Source organism: Sesamum indicum, linkage group LG4 (genome assembly GCF_000512975.1).
Source record: "Sesamum indicum cultivar Zhongzhi No. 13 linkage group LG4, S_indicum_v1.0, whole genome shotgun sequence".
Classification (NCBI taxonomy): domain Eukaryota; kingdom Viridiplantae; phylum Streptophyta; class Magnoliopsida; order Lamiales; family Pedaliaceae; genus Sesamum; species Sesamum indicum.
Window position 1 is genome coordinate 4,397,877 of NC_026148.1, and position 14,880 is coordinate 4,412,756.

The following is a 14,880-nucleotide window of genomic DNA, read 5'->3' on the forward strand; positions in this document are numbered from 1 at the left end:
TACTACTAATCACATACAAATTATGCTATTAATAAAATCAAAAAGGTCTCTATCATCATTTCCCCACCAAACAATCAAACTTTCATTGTCCAAACCATCAAACTGAGGAACAAAACATAAAGCCCAAAAAATTTACAAGAAAAAAATAAATCCCATTTTGCTCAAAACTAAATAGTACTTTTTTTTTATAGTTAATTTGCAATTTTTTTTTACCATTTTTTTATAAATTGAACCGATTATTACACAAAAATCGATCTGCGTATGTTTTAAAAAGCAAAGTTTGTCGAGTTGTTTTTGTACTCAAAGACGATCAAATATGTACACTTTGGCTATTATGATATGCCTTTGTTTTAAAAGAATAGTACTTCTGATTTCATGATTTATCGTTAAAATTTTATGTAAATATCTCTTTATTTAGACGATTCGGCATTTTTTAAAATTTATACGTTTTTGTTTAAGTTTAGGGATGATTACACTCTCATCTTCTGAGATTCGATATAATTATACGTTGATCGCCTGTGGTTTGAAATTTACATCTAACACCCTTGAGGTTTACTTTCGTCTAATAAATAAATCACTCAATTGGTCAAAACTCTCGTACTTACTGATGTTAATAAAAAAAATTAATTATTTTACCCTTGATTGATTTATTACAGGTCAAATAATTTGTTTTGAACTAAAGTACCTGTGGAGATATACCTATTCACATACATTAACGCGTGAAGACGTACAATGATAATTTGATCATAAAAAGATTTATTTGACGTGTAATAAGTTAGTAATAAGTCAATCGAAGGTAAATATAGATTTTTTTTATTATTTTATTAATATCAGTAAATTCGATTAATTTTAACTAATGAAAAGAATTATTTGTTAGACGAAAGCAAAGTTCATGAGTGCCAGATGTAATTTTTCAAATAAAAAAGATTTATATACAATTACATTAAATTTTAGGGAAAAAGAGTGTAATTATCCCTTAAATTAGGAAGTATTACTATTTATTTAAATTATTTTATAAGAAAAGTTAATGTACACATTGAATTTATTATACTGTACCGATACATGAATAGGGGGCGTAGCCTAATATTGTTTAGAGATTGGCGATTTTTTTAAAGCAGAATTCCGTGAAAATTACTCCTTATTTAATTTAGATGCGTTTTCCCTCGTGAAATTCACGGCTCCGTAGAGATTCCCCATTTTTTCTGTCTCTGCTTTGGGATCTCATTTCTTCAATCTGTTTCCGGATTTAAAAAGATTGAAATTAGTTTTATTGTTTTTCTTTTGTTTGATTGGTAAATCAAGTTTTTTCAGCTGATGGGTTTTCGTTGAAACCCACCAATGCACCCTAAATTTTGAATCTCTAACGCAACTCGCATTGCAATTTGTAGACACGCTTGAATTATGCTTGTTTTTGTGTGTAAAGATCAATTTTGCTGCGTTAGAATTTAGGTTATAGTGGTGATATTGTATGAAGATGAATTGTTGGCGGTGGAAATGAGGCTTAAATGGAGGCGATTAGATCAGAGAGAGGTGCGGAGAAATTGCTGCCATTGCAGGGGGCGGTGATACAGAGGACGAGATTACAAGTTTGGTTTATTAGGGTTTGTTCTAGCATACTGATATGGACTTGTTTGGTTCAACTGGTGGCAGTTGGGGAGCTCTGGCATCCTCGCTTGCTTACTGGATTTCCGGGATTCACGAAAATGTCTGCCCATCAAGAGGGATCAATGCCTTCTTCGCCTCCGCCACTCGTTCCGGCTAGTAAGTAGCCTCTTCTAGATGTAATTTCTGTAGCAGTGGTGGTTCTTTGTTGATTAATTGACGGTGCTTTTCTGAATCCGAGTTGCTTGCTACGGAGTAATTGAGAATGTAGAGTGATGTAGGTTGATTAATTGCAATTGGAAAAAAGGAGTGTGATGTTGTGTAACGGGAAGAATGTTTCTGGAGGATGCTATGCTTGTATGCAGAATCACTGTAATTGGTTGCAGTTTTCTCCAGGAAAGGCGCATCATGGGTTGTTTGATGCTATTCGCGCAATCTTTCTCTCCAATCTTTTCGGTTTTAGTAGTTTGAGAATATACTTTCTGGAATGAGTGATTCATGCATGTAAAATGGGTAAAACTTTGACATGGTGGAGATAATAGGATTTTAAATGTTCTGGGGAATTGCTGGAAGCTTATTATGTGGTATCATGCTTGCTACATTACCATTCTTATTTATTCTGTTTCATATGCACCCTGATGCGGATTCTGTCTTGGGTCTGCAGGGGGTGGGTGGGTACGTTAGTTTAGTATCTCGTCGAGATTATCAGCCCACTAATAAAAATTTCTGTTTGTTCCTTGGATTTTGGTGAGAAAAGTGATAATTGAAAGGGGTCCTTTTAGTCTATTGTGTATGAAACCAAAAAAAACAAAAAGGAAATAAGAGTTTTCATGTTACACAATGGAACTGAATATTAAACCTATCCTTCAAATTTTTCGTTGATGATTTTTTACTAGTTTATGTCGAGGAACTGCCTTCATCTTCTAGAGGAAATATGGTGTTATCTATCTTAATCCTTGCACTCTTTTATGGTCTTCTTGAGGATGGTAGACGCAATAATAATTGTCAGTGAAATTTTACAAGTGTACTTGAGATGTCATACAGATAAAATTGTGATATTAACACTCAAACTATAAACTAATGACAATTTGCAGGGAATTATACGAGTAATGGCTTTCTCAAAGTCTCTTGCAATGGTGGCTTGAATCAAATGCGCTCTGCGGTTGGTATTAATATCTGTCTCGTCCTTGTCTAACTATTTATGTTTCACTTTGTCTAATTTAGCACCTTCGGACATTCAGATTTGTGACATGGTAACTGTTGCACGGCTATTAAATCTTACATTGGTCGTTCCAGAGCTTGATAAGACATCATTTTGGGCTGATCCTAGGTACTTAAAGTGAAACGAAGTATTTGATAATGCCCTTTCCGTTTATGCATTTTGAATTGAAGCGGTTTAACATGCAGCAATTTTGAGGATATTTTCGATGTGCAACATTTTATTGATTCATTAAGAGATGAAGTGCGAATTATCAAGAGGTTGCCGAAGAGGTTTGGCCTGCGATATGGATATCAACCACTTGTAATGCCTCCTGTTAGCTGGTCAAATGAGCAGTACTACTTGCAACAGGTCTGCTAGTTGTATTTCCACCAAAATGTCTTCACAGGAATACTATTACAAAATGAAATATTAGAAAAACAAAAATTCTATCTTATGCTTCACTTTTTACTAACCTGCAAATTGTAACTAATATTTGAAAAGTGAATTTCTAACTCTTACACTTCAAGATAAGTATAAGATAGGGAAATATAATTTGATGAGAATTTTTTATGAAAGCATTTCATTTGTGCACCATTCAGTAGTATATCTGCTTATTTGCCACAATCTTACAAGAAGCACTATTTGACCTGGATGTTTGGCATCTATCTAGAAATAACAATTGACTTGGTAATTATGTGTGTTTGTAAGGTTAGAGAGATGACAAGTAGCTTTTGGTTCTAAAATATAGGAAGATTGATGACTAATCATTGAATCGGAAAAAGAAAATTCTGAAGATGCGAATAAGATTCAGGAGTATGGTTGAATATCATATATGGTGAAGAGGAGTGGTCCATCTAAGGATTAGGAACAGTGTCCACAATTGCTTTATCATAATTGAGATCACTTTGAAACCTAAACAGAATGAGTATATCTTACACTTGCTACTTTAGGATATAACTTCTGACAGGATACTCCACTTTGATTACCCCTTTTATTGATTGGAATTATGTTGGACATTTGTTCAGTTTTCAATCCACCTTGCAGATTCTGCCTCTCTTTGATAAGCACAAGGTGTTACACTTCAACCGAACAGATTCACGTCTGGCTAACAATGGGATTTCTCTGGATCTTCAGAGGCTCAGGTGCCGTGTCAATTTTCAGGCACTAAAGTTTACACCTGAGATCGAGGCACTGGGAAACAAGTTGGTTCGCATTATTCAGCAGAAGGGACCCTATTTAGCTTTGCATTTGAGATATGAGATGGATATGTTGGCTTTCTCCGGTTGCACTCATGGCTGCAGTATAGAGGAAGCCGAGGAGCTCAAAAGACTGAGGTAATTTGCATGAAGAAACTCAGTTATAAATTAATGTATCATGTGAGAATAATATGTTGGTTTATTAATTCTCCGTTCCATGGTATAAGAAATCAAACTGTTCTTAGTTTTGGGATGACAGTATCACCATTACTTGCAATGCTTTAACACTAAGGAAACTTAATGTGTGAAGTTAATAAGTATCTTTCCTTTTTGTTGGGTGTTTTAGGTTCTTAACTCATCCTTGCAATTTTTCTCCAGCTGAGATTGGCAGCTTAATAGCTCCAATCCCCTTCCCTCGTTCTTTTAGTAGGATCAAGTCTTTCTGTTTTCCATTTCTTCACTTTATTTTTCTGGTTCAGGTATGCATTTCCTTGGTGGAGGGAGAAAGAGATAGTATCCGAAGAGAAAAGATCAAATGGCTTGTGTCCTCTTACCCCAGAGGAAATGGCTTTGATTTTACAAGCATTGGGTTTTGACAAGGAGACACAGATCTATATTGCATCTGGTGAGATCTATGGTGGTGAAAGGAGACTTGCAGCACTAAGAGCTGCCTTTCCAAGGATTGTGAGTCAGTGGTTACTGTATCTTTATGTCCTTCTCTGTGTACCTATCTAAATGTGCGTGTGCTCAAATCTGTTAGGAGAAATAATTAGCAGGAACTGCTTGTTCTGTGTGACCCTCTGCGAATAATAGATTATCTAGCTATCTGACAAATATTATAAGTATTTCTTGTAATGAGAGAACACAATCTTCACAAAAAATCTTTTTTGTTAAAGATCCTTAACCAACATACCTGGTTGCCAAAGAGTGAATCATTGGGCTGGAAAATACCAGAGCAGGTACCTGCTGATGCTTCTGGTTGGGAATTTTTACACGTGCTGTGGAACAGGGAATATTTTTTTGAACATGAAGCGAAGAAGCAATTATTTATCAGAGCATAATGCTTTGTTCTAAAGGTGTGGTGGTTTTACGATTACAAGCCAGATTTTCTGTTTCCAAAATGTTGAACAAAAAACTAGGACAGCTATTATATATTTTATGTTCAAAATCAACAAAGGTGGCTATCTTTGTCATCAGGTCTGTGGAACGGTGAGTATTTATGTTTTAGAAGATTTACAAGTTTTCAAATAAATTAATCTAGGGATGGCACATCAGTCTTCTTCCTTCTTCCAGCATCTTTGTATTAAGGCTAGTTGGACTGCACATTAAGTACCAAATTGAATACAAGATCAAGAAACTGACTATGCATTGGGAATTTTGATGATGTTGATCTCTTCAATGTTGTTTTTTTCTTTTTGCCACTTTGTTCGTATTGTATTGCTCTTTTTCTAATATCTTACTTATGCTGTGGTTCAGCTGAAAAAGGAAATGCTGCTGGATCCTGATGATTTGCGCCAGTTCCAGAATCATTCATCTCAAATGGCAGCACTAGATTTTATGGTTTCTGTTGCCAGTAATATCTTTATTCCCACTTATGATGGGAACATGGCAAGAGTTGTTGAAGGTCATCGTAGGTACCAGCACAAACTTTTAAGAGTTGTATACTTTTAACTAGGCTAATCTGCCAGAAAAATACATTTCAGGTATTTTTTATCTGATCTTTGCAGGTTTCGAGGATTCAAAAAGACCATCCAACTAGATCGCCGAAGGCTTGTTGAATTGTTGGATTTACATCAGAATGGAAATCTCTCATGGGATGGGTTTTCAGTTGCTGTTAGGCTGGCTCATGAGAGAAGAATGGGACAGCCAACTCTCCGTAGGGTTATTGCAGACAAGCCTAAAGAAGAAGATTATTTCTATGCAAATCCTCAAGAATGCCTGTGCGATAGCACAAGTTGCGGTGACTTATTGGGCCCTGGAAATACAACTGCATTCCAGTAAATGTGCCCGCAAAAGCAGGATTTCCTCACATATTTGTACCACGGTCAGAGTGTGTTTGGTGGGTCGTGGACTGAAAGAAACGACGCCACTACAATAAGCAAAAGGCTTGGATTTGGCAGAATGCTGAACAAGCTCTGAGGAAATAGCAAGATGTCCACTTTGTCAACCGGGCGGTGAAATGTGGTCTTCGCGCATTTATGGGTTCTGCAATTAATTGCTTGAAAAGTAAAGAAATTACATGAAAATCGGATGTTGAAAAATGACTTCATTTATTTTGTTCATAGGCATTTGTTTTCTTCTGCTGTTGCAGCTGAGCTCTGTACTTAGCATGATTCCTTAGCTATTTATACAAAAGCTGCCTCATTATTTGTATCATGGCAAGTAACGTGCAGAATTAACCTATTCATGGGAAGTGATTTCTGGAGCTGAAGGTGGTTTAATTTTCGCTCAAATTCTTGGTTTTAGATTGGTCTTTTTGCTTGTAAAGAATATGGTAAAAATTGGAACAAACTCAAAAGTTGCCAGATATGTAGACCAGATTCTGATGTAATCAGACAGATTCTGCTGTCTCAGTATTCTTGCATTTCTCTTATCATCTAAAGGAGAATGGATGAGCTCAGAAGTAATGAAAGCAAGGCAAATCTTTGAATCCCTGGTGTTTCCTCAACAAGACATATCCATTTACTCATTATAAACACATCCTAAATTCAAAGTTAAGGCATCAGTCAGGTAATAAAAACTGAAGCAGTTAATGAACTTCGTCCCCGAATATCAAATCAAAATCAGGGACTAGAGCAGCAACATGCAGTGAATGAAAGATTTGAACTGCATTTCCTTTACTAAGTTGGATGCATTACCATATGAAGCAAATATTAGTCTGAAATCCCTACTAGAACCACAATTTCCAAACAAGAAGGAAGCTTAATGAACCAAAAGTTGTTGCCCAGACGGAGTAGTGCAAAAGTCGAACTGACAGAAATTTTGCCAGTCTGGAACGTGACAAATACCCATCCCTTTGGATGTTCTCGGAGGGTGTGGTGGAAGTTTATCTTTTTCATCACTTGAAAAATCCTTAACCAATCGTGGTAGAGGAATATATCACACGCCATTTCAAGAACCATAGGAATTCAGATCCATGAGGAAGCTCAGCACTTAGCAGAATTCTATTTAGGCTCCCAGAAGATTATTTCACCTTGCTCCCCAACTAGACCAAGATCTTTCAGCCTTCTTTCTTGGTAATATTCGAGTAAGTCTAATTCTGACTCCCTCTCCCTGAAGATATCATCAATTTGCTGCAATACCTTCTTCTCTCCGATTCTTATCCCAACTGCTATTTCAAGCCTTGGACTGAGATTTCCTTCCTCCTTCAGCTTTTCATCCTGCAAGTTGATTTCTTAAGAAGTGCTTGAAGAACAACCATGTATTATTAGGAAAACTATATGGCAAAGATCTACTGTTTCATCATTAACCAATCACAATGTCAGAAACATGAAAAAGGTCATAGGAAATGCTAGTTCTAGTGAAGTGATATTTTCTTCTCTCCTCAGTGAAATATATTGATGAAACAAATGAAGAAGTCATTATAATCCAACATAAATCAAGAACAAGGTTACCTCTTCAATGGTGGTGGGATAGCCAGATAGTGCAGATTTGCATGCACTGCGGACTACTTTACATATGAGTTCCTCATTGGCACGGCTAATAGGCAGTTCAAGGAAGCCCCAAATTGAGTTTCTGAAAATTGACTCCAGGAGGAAAGCATCAGATCCTCCAAGTGCTACGAGCCGCAGATAGGGAAGCATAGCCGTCGGAAGAGGTTGGCCATACTTGATATCAAAGTAAGCAGTTTCTTCTAAACCATTTGACTCAGCTATATCCAACTTGTCAGCGAAAAATTCATCCGACTCTGATATTTCCAGTGTTAATGTGAATGCATCACGATCTGAATTTGATTCGATGAACCCATAGTCTAGAGCCATATCCGCGTTACTTTTCTTTATATCATATTGGATGAAAACCTGCCAAAATGAATAATTTTCTGTTTCAGTATCCCCAATTCCAAGTTTGGAACTTGGGACCCTTCAACTTAAACTTGATACTGTCTAGTTGGACCCATGGTTTGCAAATAATTTTTTATGACAGAAAATCACTTCAAGAACAAAAGCCAGAGAAAGGAAACGAACACAATTTTGAGTTCTATTGCCATGAAAATTTATGTAGTATTTTCTTCTAGCTTTGTGAATAGATCATGTTAAAAGGATTACAAGCACAAAATGACAGGGCGACCACGATAGCTTTCTGCATCAAAGCTGGTCTTCGATGTTTTACAAGTGGCCTAAATTTATTACTCGAGATATAGTAATGAAGTTTACCTGCTCACCAGCCTTAAGAGATAATGGGCTCCTTAATTGAAACAGATAATCCCATGAGAATAGACCTGCTGGTCCTCTAACTTCATGAGCATGATCCTCAGTGGTAACTTTAGCACTGTGGTTGATCTGATGCATACAAAAAGATCCAATCAAGCGCGTTGACCAAGGAATTCATAGACCAAGTTAGGGAGATTACGGTTTACCAATAGTAGTCCTAAACCGCTTCTCAGACCGCTAGTCCAATACATATTTCTTAGTGAAAACTCAAACTAAAGTCAGCACTAGAGAAGTATTTGTTTTCAATCACTGCCAAAATATAGAAAAACTTCAGCATGTGGCAATTGGCATCAGCTATCATCATGCCAATACACAAGCTTGATATTAAGATAGCAGAAAAGGTAGCTGAGGTTTGTGTTCAAATTCAGTTATGCCGATACTACAACTGTCAGGCTTCTTGATATTAACCAATTTTCCCTAGCTAGGAAATTAAGATGTTTAGCTGCTTATTTAGTTTCTCATTGAAGCTTTTGGAGTTACAGATATAGAAAGTAAAAGCAAGTACTCAAGACTATACCAAGTCGGCGAAGGGGATAACAACAAGATTTTGATTACGAAGACGGGAAAATGCCCTTGATCTGAGTATTCCAAATGCCCAAAAGAAATCATCCAATGTTAAAGGAAAAGGAAAAAGCTGCTTGTTTGGGAGTATGACTTCTTCTTCTACTTTAAGAAACTCATTCTGGACAAACTCTTTCACACCCAATGTAGTGCTCAACAGTTGAGTTCCTGCAGGACTTCAGAACAATTAGAGATTCTGATTACAGTGCCGGATAGCGAAGTTATCATAGAAATTGAACAATAACTCATCTCATACATTAAGTCCCACTAACCACTTATAACTCAAGAATCCTATCCAGCTAAGAAAACTAACTTTGTTTTCCATAATATATCAAACAAAGGCCCACAGCATATGACTCAACGAATATGTACAGCTTTCAATATTAAGAAGATGGACAAATTGCCATCAATTTTGTTTTTCCAAGAACCGAATGATGCAATCAAGATAAAATACTGACCCTGAATCTCAAGAAGCTCCTCTTCTGACCTGCACTGGAGTAGAACGCAAAACAATGGTTATCAAAACAAAATAAGATTAAAAAGAAAAAGATGATAAACACAAACAAGAATGAATTTTGAGGTAGACCCACCAATATATAGTAGAATTAGTACTCTCAGGAAGAACATCAATATAATATTTCCACTTAGACTCTTCCCCCTTAAACTTCTCGCTCAGCAAAAACAAAGCAACAGCAATGAAGGGCTTCAATCCAGAGCAAATGCTGCCAATCTCTGAGGCTGCAGCTGCATCCTGATTAATCCAGAACCTCTTGGGCACCTCCAATACAACCTCGTTTCTACCAATATTCCTCGTGGCTACCAGTCCGAGGCCTTCGGTCACAATCCCAGGCTTCACCGGGGTCTTGGATGAGACCACCCCTTCATCTTTCAGCCATTGCCAGAACCTCTGAACTGTTTGTGGGATATTTGGGTCAGTTTCTGTTGATAGGACTGAATTCAAAGAGAACGATCTTTTCTTGAAATGATGAAGAGTTGGGTTTGTTTTCAAGAAGTTGTTTGTTCCTGGGGTTTTGAGGATTGAAGAGGGAGTTGGAGGCTGGACAGCGAACAGAGACGCCATTATTATTTTCTTCTGTTTCTCTCTTCTTTTCGCTTTTGCTCTGCGTATATGGTCGTAGTGGAGTGTGAAGTATGGGTGGGGCGGGGAACTGACAGTTGCTAGATGAGGTTGTTGGAGATACTACATTTAATAGCTTCTGGTTATGGATAAACCTTTTCCTGTGATGGCTGTCTGCATGCTAATATTAGTTTTTGGATAAATATCATTTTAGCCCCTCAATTATGCCACTTATTTAAATTTTGTCCCTCATACTTTTCTCAGGTTAAATATATTTTACCCTCTGCAATATTAAAAATAATAATTTATCCTTATGTGAGAAAATAAACAATAATTTACTCTCATATATTTTAAAAAATGAAGCAAAAAAACCCTACGTGGTTGTGAGTGTTAAACACGCTTTCTATATTTTTTGAAATATTTTTTCTTTTATAAAATGACATTTGCATTATTTATAAACATTGGAATAGATTTGAATTTAAGGTTGAAATTTGATTGAAATATTAATGGTCTAGATTTTACTTAATTTCAATCAACGATACAAATTTAATTGTATATTTAAATAATACATATTTTATATAAAATTTAATTCAAAATACATATGTAATATATTAAATATATACACACACATAAATGTGTGTGTAATATATATAGAGAGAGAGGGGCTGGAGGGAGGGGGACAACAATGACAACCACCACTGGAGGGGGAGGCCGAGCTATTGGAAGGGATGAATGGAGTGGTGACGACTGGGCCGAGGGAATCGGGAGGGGTCGCGATGACGGGGAATGGGGAAAGGGGGGTGGCGATGGAAAAGGGGGATGGGGTGGGAGGTGGCGACAAGGGAAGGATTGGGGGGCAATGGGCGACAAGAGAGAGCTTGTATTGCACCTTCCACTTTGATGGGTATACGCATGCCACCCCTGCGAAAAGACCAAACTAACCTTCATTAAGGGTATTTTAGTCATTACGCGATCAGGATCCGTGTGTTTTATAGCGGGCGGGTCGCGGAGGACCCGACCCGGATCGCACAGACTGACCGAAGACCCGGACAATGACAGCCGTTCGATTAGAACACACACCGATAAGATAAGGCCACGTGGCCTAGTACTTGACGTACAGCTGTGTTCTATAAATAGACCCCGATACGCCATAAATAAAGTAACTGTTATGCATTAATTGAGCTCGAACTTTGAGATCGCATACATTTCTCTCGATCAACCTAACTTGAGCGTTGGAGGGTCATTGTCGGGGACGTGCCCGACGAGCTCACGGTTCGTGTTTTATTCTCAGGGAACCCAAAATCTGGTTCGGAAGAGTTAGTTCATCTGTAGTGAGATCGTCTCAGGAGATCGAATAATTCGACCCGGATCAGTTGGCGCCGTCTGTGGGAAACGCTGAGAATCTCTTAATAGTTATGGAAGGTTCATCAAGGAGAACTCCAGATGAGTTACAGAGAATGATAAACGAAGCCAGTCGGAAGGCAATCGTGGAGTACGAAAGAAGGACCGCGACGCCTCTAGTCAAAGAAACAGCAAGGAGGCAGTTATTCGAGAATGTCGAACCACTAAAGGAGTCAAGGGTGCAGGGCGAACAAGAGCACCGTAGCAAGCGACCAGCGGCATCCGACGCCGACTCTAGCAGTCACGGTCGCGCAAAGAGAAGGGAACCAGTAATTTCGCATGCAGAGGTAGAGAGTGTTGGGAAGCAGATAGAAAGCCTCAATAAACAAATAGACGAACTAAAGAAGCGAGGGGAAATAATCGCGCACAATAAAAATTCACCCTTCTGCAATGACATCTTGGTCCAAGTGGTGGAACCGGGGTTCAGGGTACCTGAGCTGCCGAGGTATGATGGAACTAAGGATCCATATGAGCATGTGGCGGCCTTTGACATGGTGATGAACTTATACGGGCAGCCAGGGCCCATCATGGCTAAGTTATTCGCTACTACGCTGACGGGAAAAACGCAAGAGTGGTTTACCAACCTACCTAGAGGGAGCATTGAGTCGCATGAACAATTGGTCAAAAAATTCTCTTTCCACTTCGCGAGTCGAAGAAAGCAAAAGAGATCTGCCACCCACCTCTTCACCATACGGCAGAGAGATGATGAGACATTGAAAAGTTTCGTGGGAAGATTCAACAACGAAATGATAGAAATCCAAGATCTGCGTATTGATATGATGGTTAGTATCCTGATCCATGGATTGAAGAAGGGCCCATTCGCATCCGCACTCGCACGCGACCCGCCAGGAGATGCCGAACAGCTGATGGCTCTAGCTCAAAAATACATCGATGAGGAGGAGATGAATGCGATGAAGGATTATGTGCGGAGGGAGCGAGAACAATCGTACCGAAGATCGAACGACGCGCGAGAGGCGGGAGGAAGTAAGCAGAAGCAGGAGAAGACAAAAGAACTCAAGTACATTCCCAAATACCACAATTACACCCCGTTGCCGATGTCACGGGAAAAGGCGTTGACGATGGTCGAGAATGCTGATGTTCTCAAATGGCCAAGACACACCAGGTATACCCCCTCCAAAAAATTCTCTAACAAATACTGCAGGTTCCACCGGGAGAGGGGACACAACACGGAAGAGTGCTTCCAACTAAAAGATGAAATTGAGAGATTAGTGAGGCAGGGGTACTTCAGAGATCGAGTCCCTTATAATTGCAAAACAGGCAGGGAGGAGACTAGGAGGAGTAGGTCGAGGAGCCGAGATCGGAACCCTGGGCCCTCGAGGTCGACACATGCCCCAGCCACCGGAAATAATGCGCCAACCAAAGGGGTAATCTACACGATCGCGGGGGGCTCTAGCTCAAACAATTCGAACAGAGACAGGAAGAGGTACGCACGGACCAGGAATTCGAGCAGAGGGAGAGAGTTCGTGCTGTAGGTTGAGGAAGAGGAAGCCATTTCCTTCAACAGTTCTGATAAACCAGAAGAGACTGGGGAGATGAACGACCCGATCGTCATCAGACTCGACATAGCAAATTTCACAGTTCATAAAGTCTTGGTAGATAGTGGGAGTTCTGCAGATATCATCTTGAAAAGTGTGATCGACAAAATGGGCTTGGAAAATCTTCGGTTAGAGCCAGTCAGAACCCCACTGGTCGGATTCGGTGGAAGCGAAGTGACGTCCTTAGGGATGATCGAATTGCCAGTGTCCATGGGAGACGAACCGAAGCGAAGGACTACAATGGTGAAATTTTTGGTAGTGGACACGCCATTTGCGTACAATGTGATATTGGGCAGGCCAGGATTGAATTCATTCAGGGCAGTCATCTCCACCTACCATATGAAGGTGAAATTTCCAACGGATCGCGGGGTCGGAGAGGTAGCATGCGATCAGAAAGAGGCTCGGAAATGCTACAATTTATCGTTGAAAGGAGAACCCAAAGCGAAGAAGAGAAAGGTCAAGGAGGACGCTGAGCCACGACCCTATGAGGCCGAACATTTGAAGCCCAGCGAGAAATACAAGGTCGTGCAGCTCACACCTGACGAGCCGGACAAAACCACCAGGATAGGTGCGAGCATGAAGGAGAGGGAGATGGCGATGATCGGATTTCTAAGGGAGAACATGGACGTGTTCGCATGGGGTCCGTCTGATTTCACGGGAATCGACCCGGAAGTGATCGTGCACAGACTAAACGTAGATCCAGCCATGCGACCCGTGCAACAAAAGAAGAGGTCATTCGGAGCGACAAGAATGAAATCATCCGAAAGAAAGTGGACAAGCTACTCAAAGCCGGGTATGTATCGGAAATCCAGTACACTGATTGGCTGTCTAACGTAGTGCTTGTCCCCAAATCCTCTGGGAAATGGCGAATGTGCGTGGATTTCACAGATCTGAACAAAGCGTGCCCGAAGGATCCCTATCCATGGCCCCGGATCGATGTCATGGTGGATTCTACAGCAGGGTACGAGATGTTCTCAATGATGGATGCTTACCAAGGGTATCACCAGATCCACATGGCGGAGGAAGATAGAGATAAGACCTCCTTCATTACGGAAAAAGGAATTTATTGTTATAATATAATGCCTTTTGGTTTAAAGAATGAAGGAGCAACGTACCAACGCCTGGTTAATAGGATGTTCGGCGACCTGCTTGGGAAAACGATGGAGGTGTACGTGGATGACATGCTCGTAAAGAGCAAGAGGTCGCAGGATCACCTCGCAGATCTCGCTCAAGCGTTTGCCATCATGAGATTGTACGGGATGAAGCTCAATCCAGACAAATGCACATTCGGAGTAGGAGGAAGAAAGTTTTTAGGATATATGGTCAGCGAGCGGGGGATCGAAGCTAACCCGGAGAAGATTCAAGCCATCATGAATCTGCGACCCCCGACCACGATCAGAGAGGTTCAGAAGTTGGCAGGAAAAATCACCTCCCTGGGCAGGTTTATTTCGCGATCAGCAGACAGAAGTCTCCCCTTCTTCAAGGTTTTGAGAAAACCCAAAAACTTTGAATGGAATGAGGAGTGCGAGAAGGCCTTGCAAGAGCTGAAGGAGTACCTGACAACCCCCCCTACTAGCAAACCCGAAAGAGGGTGAGGAACTGTTCCTTTACCTGGGCGTATCGGAGCATGCGGTCAGTTCGGTTCTGGTAAGAGAAGATGGAGGTCAATAGAATCCCATCTATTATGTGAGTAAGATGCTCCAAGGCGCCGAGTTAAGATACTCAGAGATGGAGAAGTTAGCGCTCGCGTTGGTGGTCACCGCCCGAAAATTACGGCCATACTTCCAGTCGCATAAAGTGATCGTGCTGACGAATTACCCCCTGAAACACATAATGTCGCGACCAGAGGCTTCAG

At 40.1% G+C, this 14,880-nt stretch overlaps 2 protein-coding genes across 2 annotated transcripts; one reads left to right on the top strand and one right to left on the bottom strand.

Moving 5' to 3' along the window:
* On the top strand, positions 1,095 to 6,185 carry LOC105159996 (uncharacterized protein At1g04910). The gene is made up of 8 exons (XM_011077234.2): positions 1,095 to 1,761; positions 2,697 to 2,764; positions 2,844 to 2,932; positions 3,010 to 3,172; positions 3,848 to 4,137; positions 4,479 to 4,683; positions 5,476 to 5,633; positions 5,727 to 6,185. Exons 1-8 carry the CDS (start codon positions 1,506 to 1,508, stop codon positions 5,998 to 6,000), a joined length of 1,503 nt encoding a protein of 500 aa, XP_011075536.1. The 5' UTR covers positions 1,095 to 1,505; the 3' UTR covers positions 6,001 to 6,185.
* LOC105159997 (ribulose-1,5 bisphosphate carboxylase/oxygenase large subunit N-methyltransferase, chloroplastic) lies at positions 6,660 to 10,210 on the bottom strand. Its single transcript, XM_011077236.2, has 6 exons — positions 9,581 to 10,210; positions 9,449 to 9,477; positions 8,947 to 9,158; positions 8,373 to 8,498; positions 7,614 to 8,018; positions 6,660 to 7,379 (listed from the first exon to the last, which is right to left on the bottom strand). Exons 1-6 carry the CDS (start codon positions 10,069 to 10,071, stop codon positions 7,164 to 7,166), a joined length of 1,479 nt encoding a protein of 492 aa, XP_011075538.1. The 5' UTR covers positions 10,072 to 10,210; the 3' UTR covers positions 6,660 to 7,163.

Bases quoted from the DNA above. Each gene is read 5' to 3' on its own strand.
- LOC105159996 (XM_011077234.2), top strand. From the start codon at position 1,506: ATGGAGGCGATTAGATCAGAGAGAGGTGCGGAGAAATTGCTGCCATTG. The intron at 1,762-2,696 runs GTAAGTAGCCTC...GACAATTTGCAG, and splicing joins TCCGCCACTCGTTCCGGCTA to GGAATTATACGAGTAATGGC. The intron at 4,684-5,475 runs GTGAGTCAGTGG...GCTGTGGTTCAG, and splicing joins GAGCTGCCTTTCCAAGGATT to CTGAAAAAGGAAATGCTGCT.
- LOC105159997 (XM_011077236.2), bottom strand. From the start codon at position 10,071: ATGGCGTCTCTGTTCGCTGTCCAGCCTCCAACTCCCTCTTCAATCCTC. The intron at 8,019-8,372 runs GTAAACTTCATT...TCATTTTGGCAG, and splicing joins CTCTTAAGGCTGGTGAGCAG to GTTTTCATCCAATATGATAT. The intron at 7,380-7,613 runs GTAACCTTGTTC...ATCAACTTGCAG, and splicing joins ATCCCACCACCATTGAAGAG to GATGAAAAGCTGAAGGAGGA.